Source organism: Tenrec ecaudatus, chromosome 1 (assembly GCF_050624435.1).
Source record: "Tenrec ecaudatus isolate mTenEca1 chromosome 1, mTenEca1.hap1, whole genome shotgun sequence".
NCBI classification, from domain to species: domain Eukaryota; kingdom Metazoa; phylum Chordata; class Mammalia; order Afrosoricida; family Tenrecidae; genus Tenrec; species Tenrec ecaudatus.
In genome coordinates, this window is record NC_134530.1 from 231,605,342 (window position 1) to 231,618,999 (window position 13,658).

Sequence of the window (13,658 nt, forward strand, 5' to 3'; positions counted from 1 at the left end):
CGTGGGCAGATATGGAGCTGCAGTCTCCTTCTCTCTTGTGTAGCCAGGGCTCACATGTGGTCTCTAAGACAATTTCCTTACTTCAAAGGGCGTAATTTAGAAAATGTTATATCCATTATCAGTGAATGGTAAAGAAATAGTCTGAATTTGAGGGGGGAAAATAGCATTAATTCAATCTAAGAAACAGTATACTTCACATAAATTGCCTAGAAAGTGTGAGGTCTGTTTCTGTACTCATAACGAAAGGATTTAGAATGCCTTTTGATCTCCATAAGAAGGAGGAATACATTTGGCCATGTCCTATCCAGGATCGAAATATAGCCAGTAGCTAAATTCTTCCCCCTAAACTAAAGGAGGAAGGGATAAAAGTATACAATTTTTTTAACATTTTATTAAGGACTCATACAACTCTTAGCACAATCCATACATATACATACATCAATTGTATAAAGCACATCTGTACTTTCTTTGCCCTAATCATTTTCAAAGCATTTTCTCTCCACTTAAGCCCTTTGCATCAAGTCCTCTTTTTTCCCCTCCCTCCCCGCTCCCCTCTCCCTCATGAGCCCTTGATAATGTATAAATTATTATTGTCATATCTTGCCCTATCTGGCATCTCCCTTCACCCCCTTTTCTGTTGTCTGGCCCCCAAAAGTATACAATTTAACTAAGCTTCTTAACTAGCCTCAATGAAGATATGGTAAAATCAATAAGATATTGAAAGGCAAGTGTATTAGTCTAGGTACTTTAGAGAAACAAATACACAGAAATTCATGTATAAGAGAGAGTTTGATATAAAGTTTAAGTGAGCATCAAGAAAGCATCCCAACCCAGTGCTGCCCCAGCCCTCAGATCCAACATTAACCCACATGTCCAACACCAATCCACAACGTCCTCCTCCATCTCACAAAACACACACTATGATGCCGATTACAGGAGGAACGCCGAGTCAGTGAATGTGTAAACATCTCCGACTGGCAGGGGTCTCTACACGGGTGCTCCAGCACCCAGGGCTGCATCGGGGTAGATCCATGTGGCTTCTTCAAGGGGCCAGCTGAAGCAGGGAGCTGCTATGGCAGCTGTTCCCTGGTGCGACCATCCCAAAGCAAGAGACTCGACAACTAGAAAGGCTAGGCTCACCGAGCCATTTATTTCTCCACCCTTCAATTAATCCCACATGTATTTAACAGCCAGGTTGGCACAATAAACTAACTCAGCAAGTTTGATACTAAAATAAACAAATAAGGGAGAATGAAAGTCTTATGTGTTAATATTAAATATGCCACTTATGAAGTAATTTGTCACACATCATATTCAACCACTGAACAGTGTTTTCTAAAGTGGTGATAACTCCCCCTGCGGCAGGGCAGGATAGGGCGGGACAGATGGGTTGCTGGAACAATCCAGGGGGGATTGCAAAAACAGACCTACATTTTACCCTGGATTGTGGTCTATAGTACAAAATCTTTTAAGAGCCAGAGGAATGCTAATTTTCTTCTGAAAAAGGGCAGTAGGCCAAATAGCTTTGGGTACCTATAATTTAAAAGATGATAATGACAACAAAAATGTAAAACAAAACAATTTATTCTATTAAAAGGTTAAGATTATTTTTGTATATAGAATATAAATGTTCAAAGGTCACCATACCTGAATATCTTCCCTACTCCAAGTATGTGGTGTTTTACTGGCAAGTAATTTCAGATCTTGAATAGCAAGTCTCTTTACTGCTTTCCTGGGATCACTCTTCAAGTACTGCAACAGAAGCTGAATCTATAAAGGAAACAAGCAATGCCATGAGCAATACTGCCACCAAACATCGGTAAGAATGCATTTTAGTTTGGTGAGACTTTTAGATTGGATTCAATGCTAGCTTTTAATCACAGCCCTGATGCTTCTCAGCTATGTGCCCACAAAAACGTGTTTGGGCTTCTTTCTCATGTTGTATATAAAAAGAGACAATCATTTAACTAAGGAGCCCAGGTAGCATAGCGGCAATGCACTGAGCTACAACCATAAGTTCAGTTGTTCAAACCCACCAGCTGCTGCAAGGGAGAAAAATAAGGTTGTTTATTCCGGTAAAGATATAAAGTCTCACAAACCCGAAGGGGCTACCCTGTCCTATATGGTCACTGTAAGTGGGAAATGACTTACTGGCAGTGAGTTTGTTTGGGAGTTTTCATCATTCAACTTGTAATAGTCTAGCATAGTTCTTAGCATAATAATCCTTCCTTCTTTTCTTTACACCCCGCCATATGCTTTCTATCTCAATTTCTTTAAGGACTCCCAAGTATAAGTAATGTAAATATAGAGAAGCAAAGAGCAAGCAAAAGGATATTAAATTGATCTTAATCAGGGACAGGAATCTTAAGGCTACCCAAACATAAGCCACTTATTTTTATGGTACACTTAATATGAACATTTATTACAGAAAGCAGTTTAGAGAAGAAAATTGAAATTACCTGCTTAGGTGTATCAACCAAAGATGAAGCTGCAAGCAGAGTAAATGTATGCAGAGAAACAATGACCATTTTGGTGGAGGGGTAGGCTGTGACGAGCTGCTGTAGAAGTTGGCGAGCACTGGAAGCCAGGAGTGCATCATGGTGCATGTGCTGTAGGATGGGGATCAACTTCAGCTTCAAGTCAACGGGCGTGGCTAAACCTAGATGCAAAAAGAGCACTTAAGAGATTTTTTACCTTGACCTTAATAATATCGAAGATTTAAAAGGTCTGATTCAGTTAGCAAAAATGTTCATTTAAAAAGGGCTTTTAAAAAAAGGAGTGGATTCCAAGGGCTCAATAGAGTGTAAATGTCTAGAAAAAAATAATGGCAACATATGCACAAATATGCCTGATATGATTGATCTATGGATTGTCATAAGAGTTGTAAGAGCCCCCAATAGAATCTTTTAATAAAAAATGAAAAAATAAAAGTAGCATTTTACTATGTTTATAACATTCAAGCATTTTGTACTATTATTTAAACATTATACTAGAGTACATAGTCGCTTTTTCTAAAAGTATTTAACAATATTAATTTTCAGTGTTTATAAAATATATGTTGCGAGTGGAAAAAAGGCTTAGTACTAAGTAGCTTTGTATTTATACTATTTTTTCTAATAGTGTACAAACCAAACCCACACATTGTACTTACACATATAGTCATTAGGTAAACACACACACATTCAATTTGATTATATTAATTTTCACTTATTTCTTCTAATACTGAATCGTGAGCAGGACATGACAGACTATTTGTGGAATTACTTTGTCTGCTTGCATGGCAGTATCGTTTTTATCGCAGAGACATCTAGAAATCCATGAGGATCACCTCCAACCTCTGCTTCCCACCCAACAGTGCAGCTATCCATTTCCCCTCTACAGCAGCTTTGCAGCGAGAGAATAACAACTTCTCATCCACAGAGCACTACAAAGATGCCTAAGAGTGAACTTACGCTCTGCAAACCACTGACTTTTCCACAGTGAAATAACGGTTAGTATGGACATATGACGGTAAGTTAAAAAATATTGCTATAAAAAATCACAGGGACTTTTCTTTAACAAAGGAAGTTGTTGTGTTTCAACATATTCTCCAGCTAGGTCCACATACTTTTGAAGGTCAACATGATACCAGCTTTTAATTAAGTAATGGTTATCAGTTATAGAAACTAAGTAGTTTCTTTCACTAAAATTTATAATAGAAAGGCAGTTAAAACAAATACCCTAAGACATTTATGGCCTAAAACAGAATAATGGTCAAGAACATGGACTTCAAAGCCTAACTGCCAATATTAACGTGGGTGAAGGGTAAGGCAAAGAATAATGATGTATGCATGCAAGGAAAAAAAACCAAACAACCGGACACTTACTAGCTGTGCGACCTTGGTCAAAACACTAAGTGTTATTGTGGCTCAGTTTCTGGAAAGCGATGCGTTGACCAAGGCTGCCAAGTCACAGAGTGCAAAGGGAAAACATAAGTGCTATTCTCTAAGTGTGCAAAGCTTCAGCCCTCGCGCTGCCTCTTATAAGTATGAGAGCACAGTTAATCCCTGATGAGCACGGGATGGAAGGCAGCGCTGGAAAGGTATGTGGATTTGATTCTAGTGGCAACTGGAAGTCGCCGGAGAGGTATTAACAGAGTGAAGAGCCCAGTGCTCCTAGTCAGAATGCCCCCATTGTCAGAATGTATCTGTATAGCTCACTCCTCCCCTCCTTCATGTTTCATTCCAGTCTCCATCACTACACTGGAGGCATTCCTGAGCAACCTCCTGAAGACAGAAGTCTCTGTCCACTACCTACTCTTAGCCCTCTCTATCATCTTGCTTTTTCTCCACAGTACTGGAAGGAGCCCATTTTTATTATATTGATCCCTTCCCCCATCACCACCATATAAGGTAAGAGGGTAAAAATGGTAAGGGCTTTGTTTTGCTCACTACTGTACCCTCAGGACTTAGAACAGTTCTGGCACAATGAACAAACAAAAATCAATGGCCAAAAAGTCAATTCCAATTCATGATGACGCCATGCACGGAAGAAGAGTAGAACTATGCTCTCCAGTGTTCAGTAGCTGCTTTTCCAGAAGTCGGTAATAACTAGGTCTTTCTTCTCTTGGCAAGCAGACACTGCTTACTAAATATTATTATTTAAATGAATGAGTAAATAAATGGCACCTAATAAAGAATAACTTAATGGACAAAAAAACCTCACATCTTTCTTCCAGAGTAACTGGGGGTTTTGAACTGCTGACCCTAAGGTTAGCAGCTCAATGCATAACTCACTACGCCACGAGGGCATCTTGTAACAAACACTAAGTACTTAATAAATATTCTCAACTCTCATGGCCTTCAAGTTGGCTCAGGCTCATAGCAACCGTATACAACAGAGTAGACCTGCCCCCTTAGATTTTAGAGACTGTCAATCTTTCCAGGAGTGCACAGCTGGCCTTTTCGTTGCCCTCAGAGTGGCTGGTGGGTTTAAACAGCAGATTTGCAGTTAGCGGCTCTATGTATAATCTAGTACACCACCAGGGCTGTTAATATAAACTCGACAGAAGCTACTTAGTAATTCTAAGTTAGACATACATACCTTGAATCATTTCACTGATTTTGTTACAGATTCCTATAGCAAAATCCCTTTGGAAAGAAAGAAAACAAATTTAATATGAGTTTTTCCAGCACATTTTGTTTTTGTTTTCCTTGTGGTTCACCTTTTTCCCCCATTTAAAAAAATCATTTTATTGGGGGCTTGTACAACTTTTTAAAAAAAATCATTGGGGGCTCGTACAACTTTTATCACAATCCATATATCCATCCATTGTGTGTCAAGCACATTTGTACATTTATTGTGATCATCATTCTCAAAACATTTGCTTTCTATTTGTGCCCTTGGTATCAGCTTATTTTCCCCCCTCCCTCGCTGCTCCCACCTCCCTCATGGACCCTTGATAATTTATAAACTATTATTTTGTCCTATTTTACACTGTCTGACATCTCCCTTCACCCACCTTTTCTGTTGTCCGTCCTCAAGAGAGGAGGTTATATGTAGATCCTTGTAATCAGTTCTCCCTTTTATCCCACCTTCCCTCCACCCTACCAGTATCACCACTCTTAGCACTGGTCCTGAAGGGATCATCTGTCCTAGATTCCCCGTGCTTCCAGTTCCTAATTGTACCAGTGTACATCCTCTGGTCTTAGGTAGAATTGGGATCATGATAGTGGGGATGGGGAGGGGAGGAAGCCATTAAGAACAAGAGCAAAGGGGAAATCAACTACAAGGATCTACATGTGACCTCCTCCCTGTGGGACGGACAACAGAAAAGTGGGTGAAGGGAGATGTAGGACAGGACCAAGATATGACAAAATAATAATTTATAAATTATCAAGGCTTCATGAGGGCGGGGGGAGCGGGGAGGGAGGGGATAAAATGAGGAGCTGATGCCAAATGTTTTGAGGATGAGGGCAATGAATGTACAAATGTGCTTTACACAATTGATGTATGTATGGATTGTGATGAGTTGTATGAGCCCCTAATAAAATGATTTTTAAAAAAAACCAAGAGGAAAGTTTATGTTTCATCGTTGCTATACTGCACCCTCATTGGCTCAATCCTCCCCACTACCCATCTGTAAGAGAATGTTGTTGCCTAGAGAAGGGCTTTTGGTCCCCAATCTGCACCCACCCCCCTCAATCACAATAATATGAGTTTTTGTTCTTTCATGACTGATCCCTGATCCCCCCAACACCTCGTGATCACACAGGTTGGTGCGCTTCTTCCACGTGGGCTTTGTTGCTTCTGAGCTAGATGGCTGCTTATTTACCTTCAAGCCTTTTAAAACCCCAGATGCTATATCTTTTGATAGCTGGGCACCATCAACTTTCTTCACCACCTTTACTTATGCACACATTTGTCTTCAGCGATCGTGTCAGGAAGGGGAGCATCATGGGATGCCAAATTTAATAGAGTGCATTGAGGGAGTACTTGAGTGGAGGCCCAATGTCCATCTGCTACCTTAATACTAAACCTATAACTATGTGCACATAGATCTATTTCCCCATCATCATATATAAATATATTTACGTATGTATAGGACTGTATTTAGACCTCTATAAATGTCCTTTGCCTCCTAGTTCTTTCCTCTGTTTCCTTTACTCTGCTCTCCCACTATCATGCTCAGCCTTCATTTGGGTTTCAGGAATTCCTCTTGGTTACACTGCCCTTGTTCAAGCCCTACCAGACCTCTTACACCCTCCTTGCCACTGATTTTGTATCACTTGTTCCCTTGTCCCTGGGTTGGTTAACACCACTTCCACCCCACTGCCCCCACTTTCCCCTCTCCCATGTCCCCTGGAACCACCAGTTCCTTTGTTTTCTCCTCTAGATTGTTAACCCAGCCTATTTTATCTAGATACACCCGCAGAGATAATAATATGCACAAATAAATAAGAAAGAGCCAAACAAAATAACAAAAAAAGGACTACAAAAAAAGCCTGTAAATAGTTCAAGGTCTGTTTGTTGACCTTTAGGAGTGTTTTCCAGTCAAGTATGATGGGGTGCCAAACCCTGGCCCAAAGTCTATTTTTGGGACTCCCTCAGGATTTCCTTGATCTGCTCCCCTTGCAGTTCTGCTGCATGCCCTTAGTGTTTTGTGGTGGGGTCAGAACAGGTGCAATTCGCACACTGTGTCTCCAGTGTTGCCCCCATAGGGCTATGGGTTAGTGAGGGATGTCCTGTCTCATCGTGGGGCTGGCCATATGGTTCTCTCTGTGGATTGGCTGCTCTGAGCGGGAATATCGTCCTCAATGCTTGGTAGGCCGGGATGTACTTACTCCATTCTTTCTTCCTCCCCTTTCATTTGCTCCCGTGTGCTCTGATCAGACATGTGCCTCTCCCTGTTCCAGTACATTTTTAAATGCAGTTTTAGTGGTAAAATTAGGTGCCTCAGCTGATATTTGGGTTGGCATTACTCGAGTAGATAGGGAAGTTTTCTAAGGACTGAAAACAAACCAACGATGCAAAAATACAAAGGGTGCACCACAGAACAGGGGAAATACAATACTCTCAATCAAAACTACTATTCCAGAGTTCTGGCCCTTTTATTGGAGAGTGGGTTAAGAAATAATCAAAATAAAAATGCCAATCATGAAGGGATCTTATGCTAACATCATTCTCACGTGGAATTCAAGCAAAGATGCTCTGATCTGTTGTGGCAATTCGCCTCATTGAGTGACATTTTCTGAAAGATTCATAGTCATTAACTTCATTTATGATGTTTTAGAATATACAAGGGGGCTTAAAAAAATTTGTGGAAAATGGAATGGAAGATAGTGGGATTTTTCCATAGCTCTTGGAAGCCCCCTTGTACTTTCAATTAAGAAAATCACTAACACAAATCTCTGATTACCTAAACAGTGAAATTCAGAAAACCAGAGTGAGTATGAGGCAGCAGAAACACAGTAGAAGACGATGACACAAGTCCACTAAGAGAGCAATGATTTAAAGTTAGCCATGTGTGATGGTTTTTGGTTGGTTATTTCTTGTGGTGAAATATAAAAGTCACAAGTATGGTTACGAGGGCCCAGCTCATACAAGCACAGGCTTATTACCAACACGACGTGTTTAACACGTTTCTCTGGTCAGTGGATGGCTGCAAAGGATCTCAGCAATGTGCTGCTTCCGTCTTGTTAGGGGCCTTCAGAAAAAGGTCCATTGAAAACAAGGGGCTTCTGAGGGGAATCTGCTGGGCCGCTTAAGTTCCAGTCAGCGAGGTCAGCTTAGAAGTTCATACTAACTCTAGTTTGCGATCCCAAAGGGCTAATCTTAATAGATATTCTAGATAGATAATCACAGGGGCTAATTATGAGGAAATTTTAAGAAAATAGAAAACTGCGTTGGTGAGGAAAAGGTCCAGCCAATTGCATTTAGGAGTTTTCTTTTTTTTAAAATTTTTTATTAGGAGTTGTTTTTCATCATGTCAATGCACCTTCTCATTCTCTAAGGGTAATAAGGATTGTCGCATGAGAATTTTGCTGGGAAATCTTATCTCACCCACCTTATACCCTTGATATTTTATTGCCCCTAACACTTCTCTTTTGTTCCCCAAATTCAAAACCCATTGAAAAGGAAGATGATCAAGTCCCTTGAGGATGATAATGCGGCCATATTGGCATGGCATCAACCAAAGAGCACAGGACTCTGTGAGGAGCAGACGCCATTAGAATCGTGGACGCCTAGATGACAGACATGCTGGGAAACAAAACTTCATTCTGAGGTTTTAAAGAAGGGCGTCTACAATTTTGACAACACTCTTTGACTTATCGTCGTAAAAGGGGCTTCAAAAGCTCATCTTTTCATTACATTTTCCATGAACTTTTTGAAGTGCCTTAAAATTTTTTAAAATTATTAAGCCATTTTAAGTGTACAATAAAATGACACTAATTATATTTATCATGTTGCATAGTCATTATCCCATCTACTGCAGACAGTTTTTCATCCTCACGGTCACTGAATAATGAAGCAACAATTCTCCATTTCTCTCTCTCACCAGCCTCTCCTATCTGCCAATATGTATTTTAGCTATTTTATATAAATAGAAGCATGTAATACTGTCATTGAAGCATACAATGTATCTGACTTTCCCACTCAGTGTGTTCTCAAGGTTCATCTACGCAGTGGCATATACTGAAACTTCCTTTTTCTTTCCGGCTGAATAACCATCCATTTTAACTATAGACCACATTTTGTTTATCCATTCATATGCTGATAAACACTTAAGTGGTTTCCTTTTGCTGTGAAAGCTGAAGCAAACAGTGGTACACAAGTATCTGCCTGATCCCTGCTTTCAAGTCCTTTGAGTGTACCCCTAGGAGTGGAACTGCTGATCCTTTCCCATAAAAGCGGATCATTTACAACCTTAACAGCAATGGATGAGGATTCCCCTCTTCCGGCATCTTCACCAATAATTATGTTCTACTTTTTTTTGGTAACAGACACACTAGTGAATGTGAAGTAGTATTTCATTGTGACTTTGGTTTGTCATTTCCCTAAAACTAATGCCACAGATAATCTTTCATATGCATATTGGCCATTAATGTATCTTCTTTGAAGATTGTCTATTCAAGTGCTTCACCCATTTTTTATTGGTTGTCTTTCTATTGTTAACTGTAGGAATTTTAATACAGTCTAGATCAGGACTCTACAAACGTTTTGAGACAAAGAACCAATCCTTTCCCTTACCACAGTTAAAATGTATTCAAGAACCATGAATAAATTTTTACAAACAAATGAAATCACCATTATCTGAATAATATCCCTTAAAATTTTTACATCTTATTTCAGAGCCATGTGTATGTACCGAAAGAGCTGCATATGGCTTGAGAGTTGGTTTGCAGACCCTAGGTCTAGATAATAAACTCTTATGAAGTAAATGGTTACTACACATCTACTCCCATTCTGCAGACTGATTCATTGCTCTCTTGATAAAGTCCTTGGATGTATAACAGTCTTAATGCTGATGAAGTACAATTTATCTACTGTTTTGTGTGGCTCATGTTTTCGGTATCATAGTCAAAAACTAGGTGTAAAACATTACCCCTTTTACCTTTAGAGTTTAATATTTTTAGCTCTTATATTCAGTCCATTTATCTACTCACAGTTAATTTTTATAAATAGTGTAAAGTATGGACATAGTATCATTTTCTTGTATGTGGAGATCCAGTTGTCCGAGCATTATTTGTTGACGAGACAATTCTTTTTCTCTTTAAAAGGACTTGGCACTCATAAAAAATATATTGGCCAGAGATGTACAGCTTTAAACCTAGGCACTTGATTCTGTTCCATTGGTCTATATGACCTGATACCAGTACCACCACTTTCATACGACAGCGTTACAGAGCATTCTGAAAGTGGAACGTGTCTTGACACATGGATGGATGTAAGGATTGTGATAAGAGTTGTACAAGTCCCCAATAAAATGATTCATTAAAATTTTTAAAAAAAGAAAGTGGAAAGTGTAGCCTTCCTACTTTGTTCATTTTTTAAAGATTGTTATTGTAATTTGAGCTGCTTGTAATTCCATATGGATTTGAGAATTAGCTTTTCAATTGCTACTCAATAAAGCTGTGGTAATTTTGATAGGGATTGTATTCAATTGGTAGATTGCTTTAGGTAACATTGATACCTTACAGATATAAATTTTCCAACAGCGGGACCAACAGTTCCGGGGGGACTTGGGATAGGGGGAGGTAGGGGGTAAGGAAGTGGTGTTAACAAACCCAGGGACAAGGGAACAACATGGGATCCAAATTGGTGGTGAGGGGGGAGTGGCAGGCCTGGTAGGGAATGATCAAGGGTAAGGTTGCGTAGAGAAGAGGTACAGCTGTAGCCCAGGTGGGGACGGAGCATGGTAGTGGGGCAGGAGGAAAGTCAAGGGAGATGGAGGAAAGAGCTAGGAGGCAAAGGGCATTTATAGAGGTCTAGAAAAAGACATGTACATGCAAATATATATATGAGGATGGGAAAATAGATCTATGTGTCTATATTTATAGGTTTAGTATTAAGGTGGCGGAAGGACCTTGGGCCTCTACTCAAGCCCTCCCTCAATGCATGAATACCTTCTTCTATTAAATTGGCATTCTATGACGCTCACCCTCCCGACACAGCTGCTGAAGCCAAAGCAGGTGAACAAGTAAATGTGGTGAAGCTGATGGTGCCCGGCTATCGAAAGAGATAGTGTCTGGGGTCTTAAAGGCTTGAAGGTAAACAAGCGGCCATCTAGCTCAGAAGCAACAAAGCCCACATGGAAGAAGCACACCAGCCTGTGCGATCACGAGGTGTTGAAGGGATCAGGTATAAGGCATCATTTAAAAAAAAAATCTTACCATAGTGAATGAAGGGGGAAGTGCACAGTGGAGACCCAAAGCCTATTTGTTGGCCACGGGAGATCCCCTCACAGAGGGGTCTAGGGGAGGAGATGAGTCAGTCAGGGTCCGATGTAGCACCGATGAAAAATACAGCTTTCCCCCAGTTCCTAAATGCTTCCCCCCTCCCAACTACTATGATCCGAATTCTACCTTGCAAGTCTGGATAGAGCAGAGGTCGTACACTGGTGCATATAGGAGCTGGAGGCACAGGGAATCCAGGGTGGATGATACCTTCAGGACCAGGAGTGTGAGGAGAGATACTTGGAGAGTAGAGGGTGAGTGGGTTGGAATGCGGGAACCAATTACAAGGATCTACATGTGACCTCCTCCCTGGGGGACGGACAACAGAAAAGGGGGTGAAGGGAGACGCCGGATAGGGCAAGATATGACAAAATAATAATCTATAAATTATCAAGGGCTCTTGAGGGAGGGGGTAGCGGGGAGGGAGGGGGTAGCGGGGAGGGAGGGGGAAAAAAAGAGGACCCGATGTTAAGGGCTTAAGTGGAGAGCAAATGCTTTGAAAATGATTAGGACAAAGAATGTAAGGGCGTGCTTTATACAACTGATGTACGTATATGTATGGATTGTGATAAGAATTGTATGAGCCCCTAATAAAATGTTTAAAAAAATATATAAATTTTCCAATCTATAAACATGGATGTGTTTCAATTCATTTATGTTTTTATTTCTCTCACCAATGTCGTAATTTTCAATGTGCAAGCTTTTACCGCCCTAGTTAAACTTACTCTCTGGTATTTTATTCTTTGTAATATTATAAATCCAATTTAAAATATTTACAATAACTTCCCTTTCAGACTGTATTGCTGGTATATAGAAACACAATGGGTTCTTTGGTATTGAACTTTTCCCCCTGCACTCTAATGAAACTAAGGGGGATGTTTTACTGAGGAGAACTGTGTGACGTTTTGTTTGAAATAAACCTTTGCACACCTAACTGGAGCCCTAGCAGTGGTACTTTCAAACTTCTCTTTACAGTCATCTTTAAAACGTCCATTCTGTCACAAATACAAGAGAGAGCTGCTGAGGCTTGTAAACTCCTAGTCAGCAGCATGCTGATTTTTTGTCCAATAATATCCTCAATGTACACATTCAAATATGGTGAAGTTAGCAGAACTATCACATTTTTCAGCTTTAACCCTCCCAGGCCTCCTGCCAATTTCATCCAACAACCAAGGACATATTCTTTTATTGTAACAAATGGCTGGTGCCAAGTGTATGGAGGTATCCCAGGTGGTAGAGTGGAATAAGCACTGGGTTGCTAAACAAAAGGTCAGTGGTTGGAATCCACCTCCGTGAGAAAAAGATGAAGCAGTCTCCTTCCATAAAGATTTACAGCTTTGGAAACCGGGTGGTGCAGTTCTACTCTGGACTATAAAGTCAGTATGAAATTGGAATCAATTAGAGGTTAGCAGTTTTTTCTTCTTGTCAGTTCACCACAGTGGCCGCTAGAGGACTCCTTTCTTATTGACAATGTTCACCTGGCCCCTGAAGACAACTTTGGGACTGCAATTCCTACTTTAGAAGCCAGGAAATAACTAGGTTTTCAAAAATACAATCTTAATATTTTTTTTGCGAGTTAGATGCGGTTATAGGAGTAGATAGAGGAGTACAGGTTTAAATAAATTCTCAAACTCTTACTTGACCATTTACTGTGATTGAAGATTCCAATTTTAAAAAGATAATAAGACAAAAATCTATCAGTGTTGGGTGAGATATTTAATCCGAGTCCAGGTCACTAGTTCTAGAAGAGGAGGTAAATACTTATCTGGAGCAGATGTAAATCATTGATCTCACATAGATAAACCCTTCAGGCTGTCCCACTAGACTGATAGTTTTAAAATCATAAAGTATAAGTGTATTAGATGAAATCTTCTACATGAACTACTAATTCAGATGTCTATACTCTAGGGTTATTATTAGAGGAGCTTGGTGGCGCAGAGGCTAAGCACTCAGCTATAAATCAAAAGGCAGGTGGTTTGAACTCAGAAGAAAACCCTGGCAGTCTGTTTCAGTAAAAACTGGCCACAGAAACCCTAGAAGGCAATTATACTTTGTCCTTCAGGGTCACTATGTGTTTGAGTTGACATGATGGAAATGGAGTTAGTTTAGGTCTCTTGGTCATCAACTCTTTAAGTAAAAAATATTATTTCTATATTATTTAGTCTTAGCCATTTTACAGGGCAAGATATTTCACAGGTTCAAAAAAACAGTTTCCAATATAAC

The 13,658-nt window shown here is 40.0% G+C and overlaps 1 protein-coding gene across 2 annotated transcripts in view; it reads right to left on the reverse strand.

The window, feature by feature from the left end:
- Positions 1 to 13,658, reverse strand: part of INTS7 (integrator complex subunit 7) — a 96,032-nt gene that overhangs the window by 60,035 nt on the left and 22,339 nt on the right. For both annotated transcript variants that reach the window (XR_012779391.1, XM_075530098.1), the window contains exons 5-7: positions 5,083 to 5,129; positions 2,460 to 2,659; positions 1,648 to 1,770 (exon numbers count right to left, since the gene is read on the reverse strand). Coding sequence is in view for 1 of the 2 variants with exons in the window: in XM_075530098.1 (XP_075386213.1) it covers positions 1,648 to 1,770; positions 2,460 to 2,659; positions 5,083 to 5,129 (370 nt within the window). In the remaining variant the exon portion in view is untranslated. The remainder of the gene's footprint in view (positions 1 to 1,647; positions 1,771 to 2,459; positions 2,660 to 5,082; positions 5,130 to 13,658) is intronic.